Source organism: Oenanthe melanoleuca, chromosome 1 (genome assembly GCF_029582105.1).
Source record: "Oenanthe melanoleuca isolate GR-GAL-2019-014 chromosome 1, OMel1.0, whole genome shotgun sequence".
NCBI lineage: Eukaryota > Metazoa > Chordata > Aves > Passeriformes > Muscicapidae > Oenanthe > Oenanthe melanoleuca.
The window spans coordinates 55,349,460-55,377,163 of record NC_079333.1 but is presented as its reverse complement, the minus strand read 5'-3'; the positions used below and the strand labels follow the sequence as shown (position 1 = coordinate 55,377,163).

Below are 27,704 nucleotides of genomic sequence, written 5' to 3'. Positions count from 1 at the left end.
TGATTTTATTATCAAATAGGTTTTGGAGAATGAAAAGAGCCTTCTTTCTTCATATTAAATTAAGCACTGATGCACTTCTTGGAGATGATAATGTACACCTACCACCTCCTGAACTGGACCAGCTAAACTGCTTCTTTGACTCCTGAGCTGTGTTCTTGTGGAACACAGTGTTTTGCTGCTGACCCCATAAATCTGAGAGGTCATTTTTAGTTGCTGTCTTTGATTTGTTTGGATCAGCATTGGCTGTGATCCTGCCCTCCAAAGCTGCCTCTCCAGCTTAGGGTCGCTGTTTGATTTGGTAAGCTGGGTCTCTCTTCTGTCATGCAGTTCCTTCTGAATGGACACTTGGGAAGAACAACTCAGTGGTGTTCTGGCAGTGAACCACTACTACTACTCACTGTCTACTGTCTTTCAATATTCTTAAATTTACAGGCATACAGCCCTATTATCTCTTGCAGGACTGTTGACACCTCGAGTGCTTGGGCCATGCTATAAATTCTGTACAGAATAAGGTGTTTGTACTTTTTATGGCAGCCCACACAGAAGTAACAAAGAACATTTTTTTTTTTCTTGATGCTGTCGTGATGATGACTAGAAGACTGCATCTAGCTCAAAGCTGTTTTGTCAAATAAAAATAGCTGTTGCTGTCTGCAGTACACCATGTTGCTTTATCCGTGTAGATTAACCCTTTTACATTTTCCTCTCTTCTCCCAGTGAAAAAGTGGACCTGGAGCTTCCAAATACAGAGAGTGACAATGTAGCACCCCCAGTGCTAGAGGATCCTGAAGAGGAAACAGTCATATTTAAAGAGAAGACCGTCACATCCCTTGGAGACCTGACAGAAGGGATGCCAACATTTAAGAAGAGGAAATTTGAAAATGGAAAATCTAGAAACTTAAGACAAAGACTAAATGATCAGTAATACTTAACAAATCATTTTAGATTCCGTTTAAGCTAGAGTGAATCAAAAGTTTAATATTTTAAATAGGCTTTTATAAAGAAAATATTGGATAGAAGTTAAGGATTTATAGGTATTAAAACAGATGTGAGTTTAATTTTTTTTATTTTATTTTGATGTGATTGGTTTTGGAATGGAAGTTTGTGTTAAATTACTTATGCAATATTGTAAATACATGTATTCTTTATTTTAACCATGCCATCCAAGTTCTATTTGCTCTGTGTATGCTATTTTAGATACATTTCATAAGGTTTTTTACTCCTTTTCTAAATATATAAGAATGTAGTAATCCTTAATCTAACAAAAATGAAGCAGACCATTTATTTTTATAGAGGAACTGGATCAAAAGAATACACTAGAGAGTAAAATCATCCCCCAAGATTGTTTATGTGGTGCAGTTTCTCCACTAATGAGTAAAATGTTGTGCTTACTAACCTTCGTCTGATCGCTTGCAAAAGAGTGGGTGGTGAGACTGCCAGCATTTCAAACTGATCATTTAGAAGAGTTAGTCACATCAGTGCCACCCATTCCAAATGATGTTCTGAAAAATTATTTGTGTATCTGCATAGTAAATGTATTAAACCACTGCAGAAGCTCTAACTCTGCTGAATCCTAACTTGTAGGAGCAGCATCAGAGCCAACCCTGTTGGAGCAGACATTTTTGTGATGTCTTCCTGTCTCCTGCTTTATTGTTGTCTAATTGAATTTTTCCTTCCTTTTATTTATCAAGTTTTCTTTTTTTAGTCTTGCTTTCTTTTCGTGTCTTTCCTAGCCAAAAAACACTTGCCTGATATTTTAGTGAAAAAATACTCTAGAGACTTGGCCCTGCTACAGCATACGGGACCATTTTTGAGGTGGTTGTGTTTTTTCTGTTGATAAGAAGTGTGTGTTTTATGGTTGCAGTGTTTGATAAGCTGAGAGGGCCTAAGTGTGTTGAAGCTTCATCATTTTCAGTACCATAGGGCAGGAAACCAAAACATCAGCAGAGCTTATGGCTGTAGAGTCCAAGATGACTTGGATATTTTCTTAAGGATTGTAGATTAGATTTCTTCACTTGGTGAGATTGGTCTGCTTTTAGCATCACCAGAATTTGTTGTCTGTGTCAGAATATAGCTGCACTCATTGCTTCTCTAGCCATCAAACAGTGACCAATAAAGGTCCAAATAATGAATCTGTTAAAAACTATATCTCTATTCTTAAAGCTCAAGGTGTTTTATTCAGGAGAGTCTCAGTCATAAAAAAAAGGCATGCAGCTCAGGCAGTTGTCAAGAATCTAGCAAAATAGAGTTGGTAACTGCTGAGCTTGAATTTCTTTGAGAAAATAACTATTAATGTGTTGTATCAATTGAGAAAGGAGTACAAGACAGGGAACCTGATTTATTGTTTTGGTTTGGTTGTATTGGTTTATTACAATGGAAGTTGAAGTTCTTTTTTCTATTCTGTGACTTCTACTGTATGTTTAGAAGAGAACTAATTATTGTATTAAACCCCATATGTTTTCTTGGCTTCCTCAGGGTTGGTGCATTTTGTCTGATGTTTGTTCTGATAAATTTGAAAGTTTGCTCTAATATCTGACCCTGGATTATCATTTAGAGATGCAGGACACGTTCAGGATGCTTCCAAGTCTGAGATGCAGGAATGTACAGCATGTACTCCAAGGAGTACATGCTCTAACTTGAAGTTTCCTTGTGTGTGTGGCCAGTTTACTCTTCCAGTTTACACAAGTCCTGCCCTTGAGCTAAGTAGCTTTCCTTCATCTTGAATCCATCACATCTTCTCTCTTTGAAATCACTAACAGCATCCTTGTGTGATAGGATCTTCAGTGTCCCACTTCTCTTCGCCAGCCTGAGTCTGCCTGGACTACATTTGGATTTCCCTGGGCTAGTTCACCTCGATTAAGGCCATGCATGATGTCACCAATACTTCTTTAGCATAATGGAAGTAACTCTGGATACATCCCTAAACCTCATTTACTTTTCACATGACCCCACACGCTGTCTGCCATGGGCACCCTTACCAATGACTTACCACCCCTTCTGATTCTCTCTGCTCCTTTGCTTTTGCCAGCTGCTGAGTTTCCCACTGGTTAAGCTTTCTGTTTCAAGCACAATTACTTTTTTTCTTAGACATTTTTTGTACTACGGTACTCATCACCCTTTTGTTACTCCAAGTCTAAAGTATATGCATTTCGTTACGATTTCTGAAAAGTTGTTTTGGTTTATTAGTATTAGTATTTATTAGTATTTATTATTTTTATTGAATAGTTTAGTGTTTTCTTGTAGGCTCCACTTCTAATATCCTCTGAGGAGGGTAGCTTTCCTCTTTTAGTGAGGCTCCCGAAACATTAGCATCTTTCCTTTAAAATGTTTAGTTGCTTTGAAGTGGTCACAGTCAGCGATTTAAGATACCTGTAACTAAATCTCTTGAGCAGATGTTTAAAGATATCTGAAAATGAATGTTCAAAACTTGTTTCCTTGTGGAGGGAGCTGCTGTTGATTGTAACATGAGCCAAAGGTCTTTGTATTGTGTTAAATAGACAAACCAGAACATTAGGAAAAAAGATTAAAAGTTTTCTTTGCTCACAGCTAGTAAAGGTAGTTTAAATACCATACATGTGATTTTAGACTTTTAGAGCCTGCATTTCACAAAGAAATACAGCACTTTGCTCTCCACTACCTCTGAAAGTCAGAGACCAATTAATTCTTTGATCTTAAGTGTAAATTATATAAAGGGCCAGTTGAATGAATTTTGATATATTCTAAGCCATTGTTTAATTTTGCAGCGTGCTCTCATTCAATTTCCTTGTGTGTATCTAAACCAAATATTTTCTGCTCTACACAAAAACAGTCTTGTGTGAGATTTAAGGCAGACGTTGCTTTTCCAGGACATCTGTTCTGCACAGATCTCCCTCCCTTCTGTCCCATCTCCCTGCAAACTCTTCTGCTTTTGCAATTTCCTATAGGAACCCTCTAGGTATTGCCACAGTTATGCTCCTCATCTGCTAACCCTTCTTTGGGCTGTGCTGGCTTTTGACAAAGGAATGTTCCTTTTACTGTTTCAGCCAAGTGTTGTCTTTTCTGGCCAGTCTATTTTCTATCAGACAGAGTGCTTTTATCTGCTTGCCTGTTTTTATTGCAAGCTCCTTGAGTGAGGACTACACCCTTGGTTTTATATGATGTCATAGATATGAGTAATATGAGGAGAGCCAGAGAGCAAGGGGGAGTCATTGCAATTTCTGATGGTGATTTCTTCTGTATGGTTTCGAACCAGTCAATTCACCGTTGTGTATTTTTCTTTCCTTGCCTTATGTTTTCATCCAACTTGTCTGCTTAGAAAGGCAGCTTCACAGCATAAGACTTGTGTGTGTTTTTACAGCAGGGCCTGCCTGAAGTTGGTGATGCTTTTAGAAGCAAATATATTGCATATACAGAGAAAATAATTTTTTTTTAGGCATTTGCTATGCCAGGAGCTGTGCAGAGACTGCTCAGTTTTACCCATGTTATAGAATAATCCTTGTTCCTATTTAGGCTAAAATACATTTTAATCCTTCATGTGGAGATTTGTAGATTGAAATCCACACTTTTGTAATAATATAAAGTTTTGTTTGACCCTCATAGATAATATCTGTGCCTGCAGCATCATCCAGTTCCAATATTCAGTTTTAGAAGTGGGAGAGCTGGTCATGATGTGGATCTGAGCTAAATTCACTAACTTGTGCATGTATAAAAATACTTTTTCTTTTTTTTTTTTCTTTGAAAAATTTTATTTCAGAGCAAATTTTGGCATCTCAGAAAGGAAGTAAAAAACAATCTCATGCTGTTTGGTTTCTTTGATTAGTTTTTTGAGTTGTCTCCCCTTTTTTAGTTCTTTTCGTATTATTGCTGTCTTCCTCCAGTATTCCCAGATATGCAAATCTCTATCACTGCTGTGCCAGGTTTCTGGTGTCCACCTTCACCTTTTCCCCTGCTCTGCTGAGATTCCAGAAAGCTTTGTGTTTTTCTGTAGCCACTGTGTGTCCAGGTCCCGGCTCCCACGAGCTCTTCTGCTGCCTGTGTGCACTGTGCCCTGAAGAACCCTGTCTGTTTTCCAGCAGCACACAAGCTCTTTCGTGACTTGACTACACGTGCTCTTTTGATTTCCTTGGTAATTCCTTTTCCCAAGACAGATTCCATTCCATTCCTCCTACAGGGTTTGCAGCCCTTAGATCTTTTTGCTTGTTGGTACAAAAGCTGTCTGTATACCTCCTTCTATCAGCTGTGGCAGCCCTTGGGTTCTGTTTTGTCAGCCAGACCTCTTTAGTCTCTCTTCTATCTACCTCTTAAGTGCCCCTACCTTCTACCTGCTAAATTATTTAACTTAGAATTTGTGTTAACTATTTGTGTGATTAACAGGTTTAGCTTTGTGAAATGTTTCAGGATAGAACTTGAATAAAAGTTTCCATATAAAACAAAAAGTTTTGCAAATTATCATCTCAGAAAGCTAAATTTGCTCAAGAGGATTCCCAGAGAGCCAGATTCAGAGATTCTTGGAGAATTTGGGGAATCCCCAGGATTCTCAAAAGCAGATTTGATTTTACCTGTAATACCTTAAACAGCCTGTGTTAAAAACCAGCAGACAGTGTTGTATAGACCATGGGCTGGAGACAGTGGATTTTAATGGCTTGCTTGGGGTGATTGAGAAGTGTTTTAGTTTATAAGTAATGTCTGCAAAGTTAAACAGCTGGTTTCTCAGTTGCAATTACAAAATATTGCAAGCTCTTGGAGTGGAATTTTCTAAAATACTGAATAAAGCTTTTATTTGACCAATCTGCATTAGATCGTGTATCTGTTCAGGGGGTTTAGGGCAACCTGAGAGATTTAGGAGTGCAGATTCTGTTCAAAATGTGGTCTGGGGTAAATATAAACTAAAATAGGTCAGTAAATATGTAAATGCTTATTAAAAATATATAGTTTTCTTTTGTGGCTACCAACAAAATGTCTGTGTGCCTTCCTGTAGCACCTTAAGCAGTAACTGGAATTTGGTTTATTCTGTGCATCAATTATGAAGAACATAAAACCCTGGGTTTAAATTTTTTATTTAAAAATTTTTAACTGATTCAGGTTAAAATTTGTTTTAGTTACTGTTTAGTAACATTCAAAATAAAGTTAAATATATGAGCTTTTTGATGATAACCGACTGTGATTCAGTATTGCATATTTGCTGGCCTTAGGAACAATAAGCAGTGCTCTGGGAGTCAGGTACACACTCAATAACTCAATGAAAGCAATCGAGGTGAGCTACCCGGGCTGCCCTCCTTTTGCAGAGGGTAAACATCCATCTCTCCACTGCCATGGAAGGGCTGCTCCTTCCAGCTTTGTCTGGCTTCCCTGCTGGCTGGGTGAGATGCTGCTGCTGAGGCCTCAGCAGAGACATGAAAAGATCCAGGAGCTGCATTTCCTATCAATCAGCAGGATCTGCAGAGAGGTGAAGTTGGTGCCTTGCACGAGCTGTGATGTCTGTGGGTAAGGTCCCCAGACGGTGCTGAGGGGAAGCCAGGGAGATGGGTGCTAATTCATGTTTTGTAACACTCTTAGGCAAGGAAAGCTGCAGGAGAAGGCTGTTTTGGGCAGAGGAACGTTCTCTTGCTCTGTTGTGCTGTTCCCCGGGGCTATTTGTTCCTTCCCGAGAAACTGTTTCCCTTTTCCTCCCCGTGCTTTGTAACTGTAATTTTTCCTGCTATGGATTTTGCTGCTGCAAGTCCTGATTGCTTCTAAGAACCAAAAAGCCCAAGTTGAAATATTCCATCCCAAAAACACTTCAGAAATAGCAGCATTATGCTGCACGTCTCTTCCTTGAGGACAAGTGCCAGGCCATGGTCAATTTCTCAGCACTTACATCCCACAGAAAGGCTGGGGTAGAAGAGCTTAGAATTAAATACAGCTTCAATATTTTTTATGTTTGGAGAAAACAATTTCAAATAACATGTTCTCAATAAGGAGAAGTAAATATAACTGGTTTTAGCAAAGCAGAGCCTTGCAGGCAGTGGCTTCCAGTAGAAGTGTTTCCACTCTATCCAAACTATCATACCCATGTTTTGCTGACATACACATGTATATGCATTTGCAGGAAAAGTTAGGACAAACACCCTTCAGGATCTCCTGAGCCAGGCTGGCAGAAGGGGCTCAGCTTCTAAATTTCAATACCTATATTTGGGACATCCAAAACTTAGTAAGGAGGGGAGATGCTGCCTGCTTTCCCTCTTCTTCATCACTCTGCACAAAACCGTTGACAAAAAAGGGCTACAGAAAATTAATCAATCACAAATATCCACAAGGTGCTGCAGAAATATCACTATCTTCCAGTAAAATAAACAAGGCTCAAATTTTTAAGTGTTTCAGTAATTTTTCATAGTAAAGAACTTCATAGACACTAACTAATCCTGAAAGTGGAATCTTAGTATTTAAAAAGTTTTAAGAAGTTTCTAAGAGAAACTTAGAAATCTTTGAAAGATATAATTAATAAAATTAATTGATGCATTTACTTGCATAATGGAAGTGAACGTGGTAATTGGATAACCATGTTAGCTGGATATTCTCCTATTACAGCTGATCATACTAGTTATTGCCAGTCTGTTGGCACTGCAAGAAGTATAAGCTCAGTTGCAGATCTCTCTGGAGGGTTCTTTTTCTGGACTGCTTACTGAAAGAAGTCAAAGTCCAAATGAATCCTGAATTGCACAGTAATAAGTTCCCTGATTGACTTGCAGAGCTACCAATTAAAAAAACCAAAAACCAACCAACTCAACCAAAGCCCCAAAGCTTTTGTAATTAAAGTGTTGGAATTGTCAGACAAAGCTTGCTGATAAGAAGACACAAAAGAATGGAAAAATAATTGCAGAATGGAAGAACTGAGTATAACTTTCCTGCTTTCTTCCTGTTACAAATTCTATCTTTTTTAATATAGCTGAATAATGTTACAATTGTTGCTCTATATAGAGCAATAAAAACTACAGCCTTTAGAAGAACATTTCCTCACACATCGTTCCTGATTACAGAATAGATATGCAAATATAAATCAAACAAGGCATAACTGAAACCATGAACTGGTTCTTCTCATGCAGAAGACAGTACCGAGCAGCTTTCCAGTAGAACCTAGGACACGCAGGATGAAAAGAGGATGCCACAATCTGGCAAGTGAACTGCAGCACAGGGCCAGTCCCACCACAAGCTGACCCAAGTACTCCTGGAAGAAATTTAACAGGCTTGTCCCTTAACATTCTGGCCCCTTCACTCCTTTTGTTTTTGTATATTTACTCTAAAAAAAAAAGCATCCTAATACAAAGTTATTTCTAAGGGATTTAATTTAGGAAGTTCACACAATAAGTGGAAAAAAATAAATAGTATTCATGAGGCCAAGTTCTAGGCTCTGTTAGGGGAGTTCAATTTCTTTCACTTGGAAAGGAACATCTCCCACCACCAAACAAAAAGTGCACTACATGGTATTTATTCTGCTCCACCACCACAATTCTGTGCCTTTCCAGCTGCAATACTGTCAAGAGAAGGACCAGCTTAAAAAAGCCCAGCTGCCAAGACAGGAGGAGCGTGCACACAGAACTCCAAGCTGCCAGGGCTGCTGCAATAAATTCAACCCACTTACACCAAGATACAAAAATAATAGGATCACACACTGAAAAACAGAGAAACAGCTTTTAATCAACACATCATCTGAAAAATACATCTGTTCTATTGGGCTACCAAACACAATTCTGTTTTAATTCTACTTGAGGTTTTCAGCCTCCTCCTTCTAAAGCCTGCAAATTTTCTAGATATTGGGTGACAGCCTCTATCTCTGCAAACTCCAGTAGCCTGTTGATTAGCTTATCCAGTGCTTCTTTCCCACTTAGAATTTCCTATGAAAAAAAAGGAGACAAAAGCATTACTGACTGTCCTTCAGCATTATTCTAAAACACAGAAGTGTATTCTGAAATACACTTTGCCTGCAGTCCCTCCACTTGCTCACCCTTGCAGGTTTCTCCCATGTGAAAGCAGCAGTGGTGGACAGTAGCAGGGCAGCAGCTGCCTGATGCATTCTGGCAGCAACAAAACCAGCTACCGGCCTGCTTTTGTGTAACCCTTGCACTTAGAAGAAAATTCCCTGCAAGAACAATCAAGGATTGAGGAACCTCCTTCAAATACTGTTGTTCATGGCAAAAGTGAGGCTGTTTTCAAGCAAAGCTCGACTAACTCTTGTTACGCAGTTTATGGTTCCAGTTTCACTCCAGAAAGATCCAAACACTAAGTAACTGACTAACAAAAGCCACTTTTATTCAATCATGGAATTATTTCTTCTGCCATGGTATTCTGCACTCCAGTTACTATGAACCATTCAGTATGCCCTGCATTCTCTGGAGTTACCCAGGACACCTGTGGGTACAGTTTAAAAAGTGTTGTTCCTTATGCAACAGCACTTACAGCAAACTGGATACCTAAACCAAAACATTGACGGATCACCCTAAACTTTGTTTATCATAAATTTAATACAAAAAAATCCAATATTAGGGTGCTTTTTCCCATTGTAAAAACCCCCAATAAACAGAATCATAGAATGACCTAGGTTGGAAGGTACAGTAAAGATCATCCAGTTCCAACCCCCCCTGCCATGGGCAGGGACACCTTTCACTAGACCAGGTTGCTCAAAGGTACATCCAACCTGGCCTTGAACACTGCCAGAGAAGAGGCATCCACAGCTTCACTGGGGGGTTACCTGCTCCACTGTCTCTTCACCCTTACAGTAAAGAAATTTTTCCTAATATCTAATCTAAATAAACATTTAGATTCTATTTTCTATTCTATTTTAGTTTGAAGTCATTCCCCCTTGTCCTGTCACTACATGCTCTTGTAAACATCTCCCTCTTTCTTGTAGGATCTCTTTGAGTACTGAAAGGCTGCAATTAGGTCACCCCAAAGCTTTCTCTTTTGCAGGCTGAACAATCAGTAAGATTCAAGCCATATGTAGATATTTACTCAGAAACAAGATCTTAGATTATCTTAAAATGAAAACATTCAGTTTCAGTTTCTTTTAACTGTGGCCTGTGATGCAAACATAAGTTTTTCTCATTCTTTACTCCAGCATTAAGAGGAGGAAAGAATGGTCTAACAAAAATAAGAAGTCCTTCCTGTCAGGTTTTTGGTTTTGATATACTATGCTTTAAGAATATCAAATGTTAATTGCCCAGTTTGGCCAAAGGACTCATGGATGTCAGAAGAAAAACACACAGAGAAGTAGGCCAGTGAGCTGCAGCCTGTGCCAGTAATCTCTAAGACTACAAGAAGGCAGGAAAGAAAGTTTAAGCTTTCTAAATGTAGTGTTCTGTCAGAGCACAACTGGCTACTCTATACTATATATATATATATATATATATCTTAAGTTGTGCTCACTAAGTTAATTTTTTCTTCTTATGGTAAAACTAAGTATCTAAACATTTTCCCAAGCAACCCTTACCTTGATATTGCGTGCATCATAGGAGATCCTGTGGTCAGTGACTCTGTCCTGGGTGAAGTTGTAAGTACGAATTCTCTCTGACTGGGCTCTTGTTCCCAACTGCAGCAGAGAAGGAAAAAACAAAATCTGTTGTGTTTTAAAAAGAACAAATACTTCTCTAGAACAGGATACTTAAAATAAACTGTAATGGATCAGCCTGTTCCAACTACCAACCTAGTGGTTGCTGGCTTGGCACATGGGATTTTTAAAAATATTGTGGCATTACTGAACTGTATTGTTTGTGATTCTGTATCACAGACCAAGTTTCTATATCCTCCAGCACATTTCTGTTCCAGCTCTGTAGCTGAAAGAACCACATAACTCTCAAAGGTTGTGTAAGGTACAAAAGTCCTTACTTCAAAAAATATACATGTGGGGTTTTCTGGGGGGTTGCAGCTTCCACACAAAATAATGAAAATTGGCTTCATTAATAAGAAACAGCACGGTCAACATGTGGCTGTTGGAAATCAGCACCAAAAGAGATATAGAGTAAGAAGTTAAGTTACCCTCTAGTGGTGAAGTGTGAGAGTGCAAACAGCAATTCTAACCTTTTGAAACAGAAACCGAAGTGTAGCACTGGTGGGGTTAAACACTTCAGTAAACAATGTGGTTTCCACTAAAATGGAGAATTAAATGCTAAAGAACACTCAAAGAAATAAACGGGTACCCGTTTCAGTGGGATTTGGTGAAAATTTCATCTGCACTCAACATGGAATTTCTGGAATAAATTCTGAAACATTAGGAAAGGTAATTTGCTTTTGCTTGATTTCCCACACTAGTTATATAAATATACATAAATATAAATATTATAAATATTTATATCTATATTATATAAATAAATTAATGTTTATATAAATATTAATACAAATATTAATATAAATAACAATACAAATATTAATACAGAAACATAAGTCCTTTATGCAGCTTTGAAGGTTCTCAGACTGAAATTAATAACAAAAGATAAATGGCTCACTGCTTACCACCATGGGGTTAATAATCTGCAGGAACAATATGATTAAATGCAACCTGAAGTAAGTGATTTAATAGCTGAGATAGAAAATTTGGAGTACTGAGTAATATTGTGAAGCATTTCTATTCCAACAGATCACTGTTGAAGTTTGAACCATGAACAGGAAAATACTCAAAGAATGGGAAAAGAATGACATTTCAAGAAAAAAAGCACACCTTGCAGCCTAACTTGACGTAAATCTTCCAGAAGCTGTTTCTTCCTCAAAATGTTACCTAAACTGTATCAAATAAGCAGCTACTTAATTGCATAGGAGCAGGATGTTTATTTACTTGTTTCTTTCAAAAGCTCCCTATGGCCTGAAAACACTCTTTTTAGAAACTTCTGAGAACTCCTGATCCTGGTTTTCATTGAATATAACTTCTTAACGGGGCCATTCACTACATTTCTCTTTTGAAAAATTTCAGCCAGCCTTTTGACTCTTCTTTCCAGCCACAGTTGATGTCTTCTTTCCATTGCTTGAGAAGTCCATAATAGTAGAGGCAGACTTACCATGTTAAGAACAAGATTCTCCTCCCTTGCAAGCACCCCTAGCTAGACACACACTCTCACTTGCTCTGTCCCTGTCACCCAAAGAGACCAGAAACAAATGTACATGACAAAGCCCTCTCCAGCTCCCAGGCACCACTTGTCCTCACCTGCAGTTTCCTGGCGCTCTGCTCCTGGCTGAGCTGCTTTTCAATGAGCTGCTGGTACAGCTTGGCTCTCAGTGTCCGCAGAGCTGTTTCCTTGTTCATCAGCTGTGACCGCTCCTGCTGGCACTCAACTGCCAGTCCTTCACAGAGCACCCAAGGGCCCATTATGACAAAGAACAAACACGCTGAATTAATTCTAATGCATTAGGCAAATGAAACCTACTGGAGTGCTGGTTTGTAGGGCCTTTCAGTTGGAGGATAAAAAGTCATTTTAACACACTGGCCAGAACCATTAGTGCGTTTTTAAACTTGTCACAGCTGCAACGGGGTGCTATGTTCTGTGCTACAGAAAAGTCAGGGATATTTTCAAATTTCATGAAGCAAACAAGCTTCTGACATTGTCTCTAGAAACTGAGTTCACTCCAATTAGCTGTCATACGTTAAAAATGCAATTTGAACAGTCTACAAGAGCATGCTTAAAAGAATGTAACACAAGTTTTTAAAATCTTAGTCCAGATAAGCTCTTGGAGACTGGAAAATTCATGATTACACGAAAAAGGAGTGCCTAATCAACACTGGTGGGTCTTGAACTTAATTATGAAAAATGAGATAAAACAAAATAAAGGTCTTTAAAAGAAATGTATAATTTCTCGTTTGATTTCTGAAAGAAAAAGTCATATAGGGAACAGCTGTTTTCAGGTCACTACTGGAATGTCCCATGCCTAAAAGCAATTCTGCATCTGTACAGAGAGAAGCTCACTGAGCTTCAATAAAACACATGCCAAAAAAGACAGAGTGGTCCAGTCTACACAGTACCTTCTCATCAATATACGTTTTCCTTTCTATCCAACATATGATAGCATTATCTAGTATTGATTGAAAATCTTCAAGCCTTCTTTTTAATCAGCCATGTAACTGCACAGATTCCAGCTAGGCTAAGCATGCCTTTGCTTGCCAGTGGCCATTACTGCTGAAGGTACAGAGCACACAGTGCAAATTGTTTACATCTTCTACCCTGTCCCTGTTACCCTCCATTTGTTCTTTCATCCTTCAAAGACTGTGTGTTCATGACACACTCCCTCTAAAGACAAAACTGGCATAATCATTCTGCCCCTGGCACACAGCCCCTTTCTCACACTGCCTGGCTACAAGAGAGACAGAACCAGAAGGGGATACTTCTCTTTTTTTGGTATAAGGTCCAGCTCTGCAAGAGACAACCTGCAGGATCACAAGCTTCCTTTTCAAGATACAGATTCAGTGTGATTAAAAGTAGGAAGTACAGCCAGACTCACCCGTGGGAAGGTGCACAATCCTCACAGCACTATCAGTTTTGTTAACATGTTGCCCTCCTGCTCCTTTGGCTCTGAATGTGTCTATACGCAAATCTTTGGGATCCACTTTAATATCAACCTAGAATCAAAGAAAATTACTACTTCCTGCTCATTCTAATATTTGGATGTCAGTGACACTCAGCATTAAGAGGAAATCTCTACTCAAAAATTTGCTCCTTTACAACTGTTCCTAAGTAACAGTCAATCATTATAATTTAAAAAATGCAGTGGCAAATACCTCTGAAAACCAAATAATGCCTTACAGATTTCACTTAGTTTTTCCAACTCTTATTCCAGCTCTTTCACAAGAAAAGGTACATGTGTGTGTGAAACAAAACAAAATCACTATTTTGCAAAACCACTAGTTTTAGCAGAGAGACTAAGAAATACGCAAATATTTAAAAACTACTTCTAAACAGCAGTGCAAGGATCTTGTTCATGAGTCAAGCCTGAATTATTTCTTGCAACAGTACTTAGACCCATCTGAGGAGAAAACAGATATATCTAGATCCATTCAAGTAAGGATTGCCACACTGGAAATAGGAGTCCATGATGACCTGGACCATAGTTTGAGCTCAGTGGATGGGAAAGGAACGTTCAGATCTGATCAATGTTGCAAGGAAAGTATTACGAAGAAGCAGGAGAAGGTGCAGGTAAAGCCTACAGGATCTGTATTTTGTTGGGTTTTTTTTCTGTGTAAATTGGTGGTCTGAGTGAGAACTGTTGGTATCAGTGAGATCTCAGACAGACTAGCTAACATACTCATTCACATTCAAAGAAGACTGTCCTTGATTTACCAGAGAAGGACAGCAATAATTTAAATGAAACAAAAAAAAAATTAAAAGGATGTACAGAATCACATTACTATGCAACACCGAGTACTTTCTTGGATGTATTCTGTGTCTTAATAGTTGATATAATTTAAAATTGGCTTACTCATAGCAGTGAGCCTTGTCAGTGTTGGGGCTGCAACACTTAATGAAATGATCATTCACTCACATGCCATTTCAGGCAACAGCAAATCTCTGCAAAATTGCCTCTGATGATCCATTTATACATGTAGGTACAGAGCCAAGGACTATCACTTCCCAGAGTCAGAGCACTTGCAGTTCATTTGCTGGGACTTGCACAAAGCACTTGGTTATCAGTGAAACCCCCAAAACAGTAACATGGTTTTAAATAACACCTACTCCAATGCCAAAATGGGTGAGCAGGGGTTCAGCACCACCTTACCATGCCAATGAACAGTTTACCTCCTCTGGCTGAGGGAGGACAATGACTGACATTGTCCCAGTGTGAATACGCTGCATTCTTGCCGACATGCCTGTCTCAGGGATTCGCTGGACTCGGTGAGTCCCTCCTTCATACTTCAGATGCCTGTAGACATTCTCTCCTGAAATATGAGCAGCAGCATGATGCAAGCCTCCTGGAGAGACAAACAGTGTGTGACAAATACAGCAGAGAAACACTGCTTTCAATTTCATTGTCTTGGTGGAACCTCTGAAGAGCTGCTGTACCGATCTCAGCCGGCGTATAGTTCACGATGTCAAACGTCCAACGCTTGTAGTCGGCGTAGTTCTGGTACATCTCAAACATCTCTTTAGTGAACTGTTGGCAGATGTCCCCTAAAAATTAAAACATAAACAGCAGTTTTTAGATTTAGCTGCAGCTCTAACCCCAGTCATTAGGCAAGTTAATGCTCATCTTTAGAAAGTATTACTTTATGTCAATGAAAGTATAAAAAAGCATTAAGAATAACCCATAAGAGGTTTAATGGAGTTGGATAGAGGTTGGAAGTAATCTTCACTGTAGGGGCTTTGCTGACCTCCAGTTGTTCTGCCAGCTGTCACTTCTAATATGACAGGACTTCTATCATATTTTTCCTTTGGCACTAGAAGCTGGAAAAGCTGAAAAAAAAAAAAAAAAGAATGCCATTATCTCCTTGATGACCCTGGATCTTTTCTTAATCAAATTTACAGTCAGTTTTCACAAATGCCACAGCCTGAGCATACACAACCACTGACTTCCTTTAGCAAGCTAGTTAAGTAGTTAAAAACTGTCCAATGACCATTGCAACTCAGTGCAGTCAGTGTGGAAATGCAATACGCTAGTGCATCCACATGAAAGCTAGCTGAAAATCCAGTCCTGCCAAGTCAGGTGCCAGGCCACCTACCCCAGCCCCAGCTACCTGTGAAGACAAAGTTATTGCCAACCCAGCCAATCTTTACATTAATCTCCTTTTTCAGAAAGTCACATTTTATATTATTTCAGTCTGGGTATAGAAATGAGTCCAAGCACAGTGGTCTCCATGGAATTGTTTCAAGTTCTTTGCTTATATTTTCCCCACTCATGGAGTGCTGTCAGCTGAAGAGTAAATGAAGGACTGTAAGTTCCAATCAAAATCCTTCAAGAGTGCATGCTCCACTGCCACAAACAGTTACTAGGATGTCATGTCAAGACTCAGTAGCACAGACTCACCACTTTTTTAATCCCCTTCAGCACTTGCAGACAGACAAGCAAGCAAGAGAAATTATTCAATTCATCATCTTCTAAGACACAATCATCACTAAGAAGTTTACTAATAATTAATAATGCCAGTTCTTTTCAAGAATACAGAAGCTGGACTTCTGTTTCATTAAGCTCAAGTGTCAGAACCTATTGGTAAGATCATAAAGGAAAGGTTTTCTGACATCTTTATTCACAAAGCTGTAAAATTTTACCCCAGGCTCACCTTTCTGCACAACACGTTCATTTTTTCATCCAGGCCTTTCTTCTCTTCTAAGGCAAGTTCTAGAAGCTGTTTCTCATCTCTGCTGTCTAGCTCTAAATTCCAACAACAGGAATAGACTGTTAGCCAATCTCACCTAGAGCAAATTATAACAGCTGTCCAAAGACAGGCACTGCAGCACAGAAAAGCTTGTAGTGTTTTGCCAGCATGAAATACTCAAATAAGAGCAGCCCAAGCTAGGATGCACATGCTAACTCAATGATGATACTTTCCAGGTGTGCTAGAAGGAGCAGCAGATATTTTACCTGTGATTAGACTGCCCTTCCCACATTTTAGAGCTTACCTACAAACTATGACACATTCTCATGTAAAGCTCACAGAAGCTCCAAGCCTTTTCTGCGATGGAGGCTCCAGGTTACAGTAACAAAAAATGCTGATCAGTAGCAATAGATTATACACTAAGTAGGAACTTGGAAGACAGCTGGATTCAAGTAGAAAACCTGTCACTGCTAAAACAGGGAACCCCCTCTCCTCTTCATCTTTTTTTCCACATTTCTACTCACCAGAAAGTGAAACAATTCAACTCACTGAAATTAAAAAAGCAATTCTGGTTGAATAAATGCACGTTTTTACCATGCCAAGTGGAACTAGATTTAAATAGCAACTGGATAACTACCAACATAAATGACGAGGTAATGGTTGAAGCCAGCTTTGAGCAGCTGGGAGTAAAAGTGAAGGAACAAAGCAACAAAGAGGAGGTGAAAACCTTCTGCCTTGTGGCCAGCATGGAAACCCTAGGTTTGTCTCAAATGCAGCATAAAATTGGACTCTCAAATCACTTCTAGCTGGTCCAAAATATTTATTGATCAGTTAGATAAAGAGTATCAAATTAACTACCGTCAAGAGCACTGAGAGATGGTCTGGTGGTGACTAATGAGCTTCAGGCTCAAAGGATTGGTATCCCATTCCTACCTCCCTGCAAAACAGAATTCACTTAACCTACCTCGTGACTCACATCACCAGAGGGAAACTGGGAAATATTTTTCTGCTTCAACTGAGTGTTGCAAATATAAAATCCTACATCTGTCACATCCTGAGGTGTCTCCTTAGACCTGAGATCACCTCTGGAGGACATGCAGGTGGTTTGGAACCCAGCTCTTTCCAATGCCCGCCGATGAGAGACTGCAGGAGGCTGTTCTTAGATGTTTTCGTAGTTGTTTATTGTTCCTTATCTTAGGAATGCTTTGTCCAGCGAACAGCAGTCTGCTTGCCAGACATCCAGGGCAGAATCTGCCTGGCAGAGGCAGGACTTATCTTTTATACTCTAAATTACGTACTAGGTATTTACAAATGACCCCCAATACAATACAATCTTGTTACATGGTCCAGATCTGTTCTCATCCAATCTAAAAGTGCCAGTGTGTCACCCAGCATGGATGACATGGAGAAGAAGGAGGAAGAGGTATCCACACCCCCAATTTTCCATCTTGGCCACGTGTCTCTTATCACAAACATTTTAGAAATCTGCTAATTCTACATTCTAACAGTCTAATTTACACTCCATTCACTCTTGTGGCTTGCATTTCTTCTCTCAATGTTGGTAAGTTGCTCCAAGAAGCCAAATCCAGCCCCCGAGACACCTGGGTCCCATTCCAGGGTCCTTGGGGACCCCGCCAGGGGAGTCTTAAACCTTCCAGGGAAGCCAGAGGAATACTCTGGACTCCCACATACATCAATTGTCAGGAATTCAGGTACTAGGGAGAAGAGAGCCAGCTAGGGAGCTAAGTGGAAAACAGTGAACAGCCAAATAAAGGGGACATCTGTGTTTTAACTTGGCCACAGGATAAATGGTACAGACAAAAATTTGTTTGGCTCTATTTAATTAATTTATTGGCTGTAATTTTTTACCATTCTTTTCCCTTCTTTCAACTAGAACTTGCTCCATCCCTCCACATCATAATTTATGGAATTAGAAAAATTCTTCATTGTATTTATTTGATCCAAAAACAGCCTTTCTAACTTGAAATATGAATTTTCCAGAGTTTTCTTAATACTTTTTAATTATTTCAAGAACATTTCTTTTTCAGCATTAAATTTATTCTCTTATCTCCTTCACTCTTTCTCCTCTTTTCTCCTCTTTTCTCCAGTGAAGAGAATCAGAGAGGGTTGAGGATTAAAATACATTAAATAACCTTTTTTTCAAAAAGCACAAACATCTCTTTTTTTCTAGAACTAAAGTATACAAGTGTTTTCTACCTGTATAAATAAGTTACATTTACATCTTAATTTCAGAATGGCTCTTACTGTTTTGTCCACACCCCTTGGCTCTACCTCTGAAAAGCACCATGAACTTTCGTCCTCCTTCATTTACACTGCTGGGTACTGATTTCTCCTGTCCTTTGATTTTCCCCTCCTTCACTGTTTTAATGCAATCCCCATTCTCCCCAGGTCAGTGTTTCCCTCTCTTGGCTTAATACTTACCACTGTAGCAGAATGGATGCCTTCTTTTCTTTCCTACTGTGTGCACCTCCTCACACTTGTAACAACACTTGGGTTGTTTCCCCAAACGTTGCACCACTACTTCTTTTGTAAATTCTTTTATTTATTCCCTATGTACTTTCTTATTCATAGATGGTACAAAAATCAGTGACAATTTCTAATTCTTTTTTACCCCAACTTCTTCTGTGGCAGACTACTGAAAAACAGCAGCTTCTTAAACAACCATCATTTTTTATTCCTTAAAGGACTCCCCAAATATTTTCAAAGAAATATTAGCTTTTGCCATTTAAATTGGAAGCTGATAACTCAGAGTCTAATGAAAGTTCATGTCATTTGCTCAATAAATATCACTGAACTGGTCAGATAGAATCCTATTTTAAATAACACGGCTGAGGTCTGCATCATATCAAAGGTTTTAGGCTCGCTCCTTTTTTTTCTTCAGTTCAAACTGCTCTCAGTTCAACCAAAAAATAACCTCAAAACGAATACTTCCCAACTATTTCTGTTAGATGGATATCCCTGAGGTTCCAGACAATCCCTACTCTCCTAAACTGCCATATTAAGACCTCAAACTAAAGTGAGGTGAGATGAAGAACAGAAGGATGTGGCTGGATGCAGAAAGCCCTTGCAGCACACAAGCTCCCGAGAGCAGGGAGAACCAGGGAGTGTTCCAGGGCTGGCTGAACTTAGTCACAAGCTTTCCTCAAAGGCTGGGCAATGAAATTTATCACAAGCACAGCAGCTGTTCTGAAGCAAGCAGGTAGATGTGTTTGCCTTTACCTGTGCACATCGCTTCTAACTCCTGAACTTCTCTTTCAGCCTCTTTGATTTCGTGAAACGCAGCTGCAATGGGGGACAGATCAGCACATCTTCTCCTCAGGGCTCTTTGCTCAAAGTCATTTAATGAGTCTGTGCTTAACTGATGACTAACCTGCTGGTACTCCTTGCTTAGAGTCTCCAGATACTTCTGCACGGCCTCATGCTTCCACAAAGCCTGAGAATCTTTATGGTTTTTCCTGTGCCGACTGCTAAAAGACAGAGTGAATCTAGCTGTGTCCAATAAAGCCTTTGGCCTCCAAAATCCATGGCTGTGCAGTCCCACCATGCAGCCTATCTTCTTTGCCACAGGAGAGAGAAGACAGCTGTCAAGTTGGCTGTGACAGCAGCAATTGGCAAGCAGGCTCTTGAAAAGACACACCTTTTGGAAAGGCTTCATTTTGTTTCTTATTTTTCCACTACCTGAAATTAAAAGTATAGTGGCCAGTGTTATTATCTAGAAAAAGAAAGCATTCTATTAAAAAACAACCACAACAAACAAACACAAGTACAAGTATCAACTACATATCCTGGCTTGATTCCGTTGACACAAATGTAACTATCATGGACAAAACTATTCCTATTTTAGTCCCAGTTTAAACCAGAAGTTCTCATCACCACCATTGTATTGACTGAGGGTAGGAAAAAGTCTTTTCTCTCACCTCCTCAAACAGTTTATTTACACTATGGAAAAGCTCCTGTGGATGAGACTTTACAGACAATAGCTTCATTTTGCCATATGTCTCATTGGAAAAATTTAACCATTTCATGCCTTACTAATGAAAGAAAGATGTTGCTGAGAAGACAAATCAATAATAGAGGCAAAGAATTCTACATAGAGAATAAAAGAAATGTCCAGAATTATGTGCCAAACTATATCCACTGCCATAAAAGGAGGACATTAGTAGATGACCACATAACAGATCAGTCAATAGGACTGCAGTGCACTTAGAAAAATCACTCACTCATACATGAAGAAGACAGGAGAACTGCTTTATGTTCCCTATTTACTCCTTACTGTGATATATTTACATTAAGCAACATAATATTTTCCATCCAAAAAGGAGTAAGAAGCAGGTACTTTGAAATACAACTCCTGTATTTTATTAAGACACTTGGCCGACAGTTTTATAGACCCAGGCTCCCCTTAGCATTACTGCTGCCCTATGAAAGATCATTTCCTCTTCATTTTATATCATCAATATTGCAAACTATGTTATGAATTACTATTGTGCTCTAAAATTTTATATTGGAGTGCGAGGCTCTATCAGGAAGACTAAACTGAGATCACACTTATTCTAGGACTACTCACACAGAAAAGGTTTAAAATACAAAGAAGCATTCCTAGTAACCCTGCCAGTGCCACAGTCCCATCTGCCCACTGATTTTTACAACAAAGTGGATTCTGAGAAAATAAGAGCATGAACCTTTTTGCAACAAGATCATCTAGAAACACACATTTCAGTTTCCTGACACAATTATTTTTTACTTATCAGTGACAAGACCTTCTGTGCATCTTCATGCATTTTAATAACAAATTACTGTGACACTCTAACTACTCAACTCATCCATTATTCTCACCTATTTACTTCCATCCATTTGTCCACAATGAAGAAAGAGCAATATGCAGTAAAACCAGAAGTACTGCATCTTGTCTGAATGCTTGTTTTACTACCTACAGGAGGAGGCAAGGACCTTTATTCTACTTCTGTACCCTCTCCAGATTTCCCAGCCAGCAGGTGCTATTGAACCCACAACAGCAATTTCAAGACTGCTTTAATTTACAGAAAGCAAATTATTCCCCTCCTGGATTGCTATAGTGACTAAAACCAGCTGCAGCAGAGGGATCCTGTTCCCTTCACCAGGAGAACAGCAAAAGGCACATCAGGCTCAACATCTGTGATCCTGGATTTAGGCATGAGTGGACTCAGTTCCAAAAGGCCTAATTCTGCTGATGAATATGGACTTGCTCCAGATCAGCATGGCCTCTTGTTGTTTGGCTAAGTGCTGGCCATCATCAACTCAATTTTAAAATATTAACGTTATATTTTATTTAATTCATTAAGCATATTAATTACAACCATCTAGCTAATTTTTACTGGAGTAGTTAAGAAGCAATGCACTCAAATAATAACAAATTTGCTGTACTGCTCTGCCTGAGCACTCAGAAATAAAATTCTTGGGTTTAAAAGCAAAAAAAAAAAAAAAAAAAAAAAAAAAGAGTAATGAAATGACACAGACCTTCAAGGAAGTCAGAAGTTTCAAAATAATTTTGCTATGTTAAAGAAAAAGGTATCTCCTTCTTTGAGAGGGGCTGCCACACATCTGCATAAAAATAAACAGACATATAAGTTATACAGAGCTATGAGCATTAAATAACTTATTAAATGATCTCCAAACCAGATTTTAGTAACCTTTTCATGTGATTAAAACTACCTCGTGCACATCACAAATCCAAAACCAGTACGCGAAAGTGACAACTGTAATTGTGCCATTAAAGATAATAATTAAAAATAAATAAATTCAAGACAGAAAAGAGTTCTCAATCTCATGAACTCTTTCAGAGATTACAAAATGCATCTCTAACAACCAAAGTCGCTACCGGCGACATGCAGCAGCACTCGAGCACATATGAACTCGCAGGTACACGGCAGGAGGTACTCCAGTGCTCACCGACTGGATCGGGAACAGCTCTCGAGGCCGCGCTCCGGGAGCATCTCCCACACACCCCTGCCTCCCACCAGGGAGGCTGCCAGCCCCGACAGCAGCGCAGGGAGCGGGCAGGACAGAAGGCAGAAACGGGCAGGAGGCAGGAGCGGGCAGGAGAGGCAGGAACGGGCAGGGAATGACGGCAGGAGCGGGCAGGGAATGACGGCAGAAGCGGGCAGGGAGCGGAGGCAGGAGCGGGCAGGAGAGGTAGCAGCGGGCAGGAGAGGAGGCAGGAGCGGGCAGGAGAGCAGGCAGGAGCGGGCAGGGAGAGGTAGCAGCGGGCAGGAGAGGAGGCAGGAGCGGGCAGGGAGAGTAAGGAGCAGACAGGGAGAGGCGGCAGAAGAGGCAGGAGCACTCACCGGGCTCCACTCGGATCCCGGCCCCGGCACTCACCGGGCCCCGCTCGGATCCCGGCCCCGGCACTGACGGGCCCCGCTCGGATCCGGCCCCGGCACTCACCGGGCTCCACTCGGATCCGGCCCCGGCGCTCATCGGGCCCCGCTCGGATCCGGCCCCGGCACTCACCGGACTCCGCTCGGATCCGGCCCCGGCACTCACCGGGCTCCACTCGGATCCGGCCCCGGCACTCACCGGGCTCCACTCGGATCCCGGCCCCGGCACTCACCAGGCTCCACTCGGATCCCGGCCCCGGCACTCACCGGACCCCGTTCGGATCCAGCCCCGGCACTCACGGGGCCCCGCTCGGATCCGGCCCCGGCACTCACCGGGCCCCGTTCGGATCCGGCCCCGGCACTCACCGGGCCCCGTTCGGATCCGGCCCCGGCACTCACCGGACCCCGTTCGGATCCAGCCCCGGCACTCACCGGGCCCCGTTCGGATCCGGCCCCGGCACTCACCGGGCCCCGCTCGGATCCCGCCGGGCCGCGGGCCCACGGCGGACGGGAAGTGCGGCGGGAGCACTCGCAGTCCCGGCATGCCTGTGTGAAAACGCGCCGCTTCCCGTCTCCCCGCCGCCACCCGCACCCCTGAGCCACGCCGGCGGCAAAGGCAGCCTCCGCCTTTCCAACCTGATTAGTGACAGATTAATTTCAGAGAAATCTGAATAAAATTATATTAAGCTCCACTTTGTGTCATAACTCATTATTCAAGTCCATTTTAAATGAATTATTACTGAGCTACTAAATGCAAACAAAAATTAATAAACATTACAATTCTTATTATGAGTATGCTAGTTAGCTGCAGCTTTTAAAACATACTATGTATGCGGACATTTTAAAAGCTATTATTAAACATTATACCACTAACTAAAATTTTAAAAATACTTAAACAATGCTTTTTTATACCTATAATCACCAAAATACCTTTTTTCCCAGCTACTGTTATTCTACAAAATTAAAAAGAAAAAAAAAAAGAAGAAGACTATTGTATTTGGTATGTAAAACATCACTGGGATTTGGTGTGGTAAATATTCCAAAAGACTGAAAACAGCCCCAGACGATGGGTAGGATTTGGATCAAACCTCAGTGCCTGAATGACAACAAACTGCTTGCTTAGACCTTAGGACAGCTTCTGGCTTTGCTCCACCCGTAGAGACAGGAGGCAAGGCAGACAGATGGAAAACCACTTCCAGAGAACAGGACCCACCCGGGAGCTGGTCCAGTCTTCAAAAGTGCCACAGCAAACGGCACCCTGGAATCTTCCCCGGGCTTGAGCCCACAATAATGTGCTGTTAGAGATGCCACCAGCCAGACACCATTCCCATTGTACTTCATTCTTCTACTATGACTTCTAGGGCTCAGTGAAATGAAATAATAAAATTATCCTTGCATTGGTACTCTAAATATGCAACGTGATACTTGAAAATATTGGGAACATACTCTCTGGGACAACAACCAAGAACCTAATAACCTGAAACTGCAAGTAGACCTCGTGCTCCAAAATTGGTTTTAAAAGAAGAGGGTAGGCCAAGAAAAATCAAATCAGGTTCTACTCCAGCCAGTAATGGCTCTTGCATTAAATACTCTGATTAAACATGATCATGTTTTGTTTTTATTATTCCTTGTGGGTGAATGTTTTAACTTAAGTGTGAAAATAGAGACTGCAATAAAGTCCTGCTCCCTCCCTACCAGGCAGCAAAGCATGCAGGGGTCACACAGGCAAGACAAGGGCTGGACTCTGTGCAGTCAGCAGGGTTTCCAGAGACCATCCACCACAGGACCTGTCCATGCATCTCATATTCAAAATATGTCAAATCACTATTTCCCTAAATTTATGGTGTGCTTTCAGACTGCAGTATGGGAACTGAGTGTGAAGGATGTGCTTCTACCCCTTTCACGGTTTGTTTTGTTGCCTGAAAACCTGCATGGCTGAAGCAGCAGCTGCTGATGGAGTTGGTGAGGATCAGGGCTTATGGGGCATGGGCTGTTTGGGGCAGTGCCACCACCTTCCTCAGCAGCCCACAGTGACATTGGGTGCAGAAGGGAAGAGTGACAGCAGGAAGACAGCTGGGCTCCCGGGCTTCGGGATAGATATGGTGGTCCTGTACTTCAAAACTTGGCACTCTTAACCTGCCAATTTAGAAACTGGAGGCAAAGGAATGGCTCATCAGACAGAACAGGCCCCAGGCCTTACAAAATGCTTGGCTTGAAGGCAGGTCCATGCCCATCCCGGCCCTGTGCTGCCCAAGGGGTCCTAACTGGGTTTAGTGGGGTGCGAGGCTCTCCCCGCAACTTCCACAGGAGCAAAGTGACACAAGGGCAAAAACAGCAAACTTGTTGCAATGTAGGTAACACTTCAATATTGTTCCCTCCCTTTTCAGCCCAAACAGTTCAGATTTCTGATACCTTTCTGTTTGAAGGAAAAAATGGTGACAGAATCATACGCATCTTGAATACAGTCCTGTTTATTAACAAAGCCTGTAGAGAGAGCTTTGTTTTGCCCAGCACAGTGGGATTAAATGACAAGAAGTTTTCTTGACTGCGCTCCCAAACCTCACTTTCAGTTGGAGCTCTGCCTTCCCACAAAGCTCATTTCTTTGTTTATTTTCTCCCAGCTAGCCTACAAACGTTTCTCTTATTGCCTCCCTGCTTTCCTTTTCTTGCTGCTTGTAACACAGACTTTTAATATGGACATATCTAGATGCAAATTGAACCCCTGCCTATTATTTGCAATTTGCCTACTTTCAGACCATTCTTTCCAGTGTTTGGACTATCAGGAAACAGAGACCTTTAGCTATCAAGAACAGCCTTATTGCTTCAGATCAAAGGTCAACCTAGCACAATATTTGTCTGACCATTCTCCATAATGCATCTGTTTATCATTCAACCCAACCAGAGGCATAACGTATCTTTTGCTAAGACAGAAACTAGGGTCCATAGAGTCAAGGCTTCAGCTAGTTGTTAAAAATGCTGAAGACATGTCATGGTACAAACAGGCTCTGAAAATGAAGCTGCAAGGGCAAAACCAAGGCTGCCATCCCTGTCAGCAATACACCTGCTTTGTAAAAATCGGGTACCCAATGCAGCACTACTACAGCATAAAGCAGAAAAAACAGTGAATTGGGTACTGAGTGTGGAAAACACACATACTGTGATCAGTGACCCTGCTGACTGACATCATTAGAAGCATATCAGAACAAAAAAAGTGAGAAATAAACACAATAGAGATATTCTTTATGACAGACCATGCATCTAGAGAGATTAACAAAACAATATGGAAACCAACAACCATTCACAAAAAGCGTCCATAAGCAGATGGCTCAGCTATGAAGACCTATAGGAAAGCATATACTTTGTGTTCTCATCTTTGCTGTTTTCATCTCAGGAGGCTTCCTAAACATACCACTTCTTTCCCCCCCCCCCACCCCTCCCTAATTAGTAGTCCTCAAGTTAGGCTGACATCCAGGTTACTCTTCCAAGAAATTGTCTACTCTGTTGTTCCCTCTGTTAGCTGGAAAGGAAAGCAGCTATCATGTCATCAGCTTCAGCAAGGCTTGTGTCAAGTCAAGGACATGCTGCTTGGGATCCTCAGTCTCATAGCCATCTACTTATTGAGTACCAAATAAAAATATATTAAGTACACAGACTTTCTAATTGGCCCTTGTGAGTTACTGTTTTACATACACTTGCTTTACTTGGGGATATCTATCATGCTCATCATCTGCGACTGAAGGTGGGTAACCATATTATTACAAAACAAAGATACTTTGAAATAAACGCCAAAATATAATTAATATTTTTAAAGGTCAATTATATAAACAGAGATTTTAACTGCAGTCGCCTAGTTTATTTTCTCTGTAAGATGGTCTTTTTAATTGGTTGTAACCGTGACAGTTGAACCAATTTTCCTTTTAAGTAATGCCCTGGGCCATGTAGTTTTAGTGTTTCTAGTTGCTGCTGGTTTTGGTTTGGTTTTGTTTTCAAGAACGATTTTTGGGAATAACAAGAAAAAATACAAGACCTTAGACCTCCTTCGGTGAAGGAGCCAAGCGATGAATAAACGGCGCCGTTCTAGGGGCGCACGATGGTGTCGGCAAGTTTTACATAACCAACTGCTGAAATGCCTTAATGCGACGGGGGCCGTCCCCGCTTGCTCAAAGCCTGGCTGCCAAGTTTGCTGTTGTTTCCTTAAATACCAGCCAGGACACCGCAAGCCCGCAGAGCCTCTCCGCGCCCCGCCGCCGACAGAGGCTGCGCTCCTCCCCAACGCCGCCTCCCTCGCAGGCTTGCGGACAGCCGGGCTCTCCGAGGCGGCCGTCTGAGCGCCTCAGCCGCCACTCCGGGAACCGCGCAGGGAATCACGGAGGGAATCCTCACTCCCTGCCAGGGGCCGGGCGGGCGGACGGGGTGGCCGTGAGGGGAGCGGCGCTGCGCCTGCGCCGAGGGGACCCCGGCGGCCATTTTGCAGCGTCAGGCGGGCGGCGAGGCGCCCCGGCAGCTGCGCAGAGGGGCCCGGGGGAGCCGGCGGGGAGGGCGGGCGGCGCAGGGCTATGAGTTAAAGAGCCGCCGCCGCCGCCCCGCCGAGTTCGGGCTTTTCCTCCCCGGCGTTCCCCCCTCCTCCCGTCCCTCGTACCGACAGCCGCCCCTCCCGGGCCTCCCCCACCCCCGCCAGCCGTGCCTGTCCCAGGGCCGCCCGCGCCATGCCGTCCGTGCCGCTGCCGCCCAAGGAGAGCAACCTCTTCAAGCGGATCCTGGTGAGCCACCGGCCCCGCTCCTCTCTCCTCCTCCCGCCGCCGCTTCTCCCTCCTCTTCCCTCTCGCACGCCGGCCTGGCTCGGTGCCCTCCGGGTCACTTCGCCCGCCGCCGGAGTTGGCCCCGGCTGAGCGCACACGGATGCGGCGGCCGCGCTCGCCCGGGGGGAGCCGGGCTGCCGTCGCCTCCTCGCCCCGGTTCGTCCCCGCTTCCTTCCTTCCTTCCTTTGTCTGGGGCCCGCCGAGCAGGCCGGGCGAGCAGCCCCTGCTCGTGTCGGCGGCTGGGAAGGGCTGGTGTGGCCCCCGGCCGGGCGAGGGCGGGAAGGAGGGAGG

The 27,704-nt window shown here is 41.9% G+C and overlaps 3 protein-coding genes and 1 long non-coding RNA gene across 16 annotated transcripts in view; 2 read left to right on the top strand and 2 right to left on the bottom strand.

Annotated features, from left to right (window-relative positions):
• WBP4 (WW domain binding protein 4) overlaps positions 1 to 5,763 on the top strand; it is a 22,629-nt gene extending 16,866 nt beyond the window's left edge. For all 3 annotated transcript variants that reach the window (XM_056493931.1, XM_056493940.1, XM_056493921.1), the window contains one exon: positions 715 to 5,763. In XM_056493931.1, coding sequence (XP_056349906.1) covers positions 715 to 922 — 208 coding nt within the window. In that variant the 3' untranslated portion in view covers positions 923 to 5,763. The remainder of the gene's footprint in view (positions 1 to 714) is intronic.
• Positions 4,690 to 27,704, bottom strand: MTRF1 (mitochondrial translation release factor 1). 9 transcript variants are annotated; one of them, XM_056493901.1, is made up of 12 exons: positions 23,047 to 23,148; positions 21,755 to 21,838; positions 19,629 to 19,936; positions 19,478 to 19,540; positions 16,202 to 16,293; positions 15,296 to 15,377; positions 14,988 to 15,095; positions 14,724 to 14,896; positions 13,432 to 13,549; positions 12,143 to 12,279; positions 10,439 to 10,537; positions 4,690 to 8,846 (listed from the first exon to the last, which is right to left on the bottom strand). In XM_056493901.1, exons 4-12 carry the CDS (start codon positions 19,485 to 19,487, stop codon positions 8,727 to 8,729), a joined length of 939 nt encoding a protein of 312 aa, XP_056349876.1. In that variant the 5' UTR covers positions 19,488 to 19,540; positions 19,629 to 19,936; positions 21,755 to 21,838; positions 23,047 to 23,148; the 3' UTR covers positions 4,690 to 8,726. The 9 variants fall into 9 exon arrangements, with proteins under 9 accessions (XP_056349876.1, XP_056349824.1, XP_056349869.1 ...); XM_056493849.1 differs by lacking the exon at positions 23,047 to 23,148 and adding an exon at positions 27,299 to 27,704 and having other exon boundaries at positions 19,478 to 19,936; XM_056493894.1 differs by lacking the exon at positions 23,047 to 23,148 and adding an exon at positions 26,642 to 26,732 and having other exon boundaries at positions 19,478 to 19,936.
• On the bottom strand, positions 16,751 to 19,471 carry LOC130254447 (uncharacterized). The gene is made up of 2 exons (XR_008840727.1): positions 17,926 to 19,471; positions 16,751 to 17,275 (listed from the first exon to the last, which is right to left on the bottom strand). It is a non-coding gene; the product is annotated as an uncharacterized LOC130254447 (long non-coding RNA).
• Positions 27,067 to 27,704, top strand: part of NAA16 (N-alpha-acetyltransferase 16, NatA auxiliary subunit) — a 61,764-nt gene continuing 61,126 nt past the window's right edge. The window contains exon 1 of one of the 3 annotated variants that reach the window (XR_008840675.1): positions 27,067 to 27,374. Coding sequence is in view for 2 of the 3 variants with exons in the window: in XM_056493705.1 (XP_056349680.1) it covers positions 27,321 to 27,374 (54 nt within the window). In the remaining variant the exon portion in view is untranslated. The remainder of the gene's footprint in view (positions 27,375 to 27,704) is intronic. The other 2 variants (XM_056493705.1, XM_056493695.1) reach the window with 2 other exon arrangements.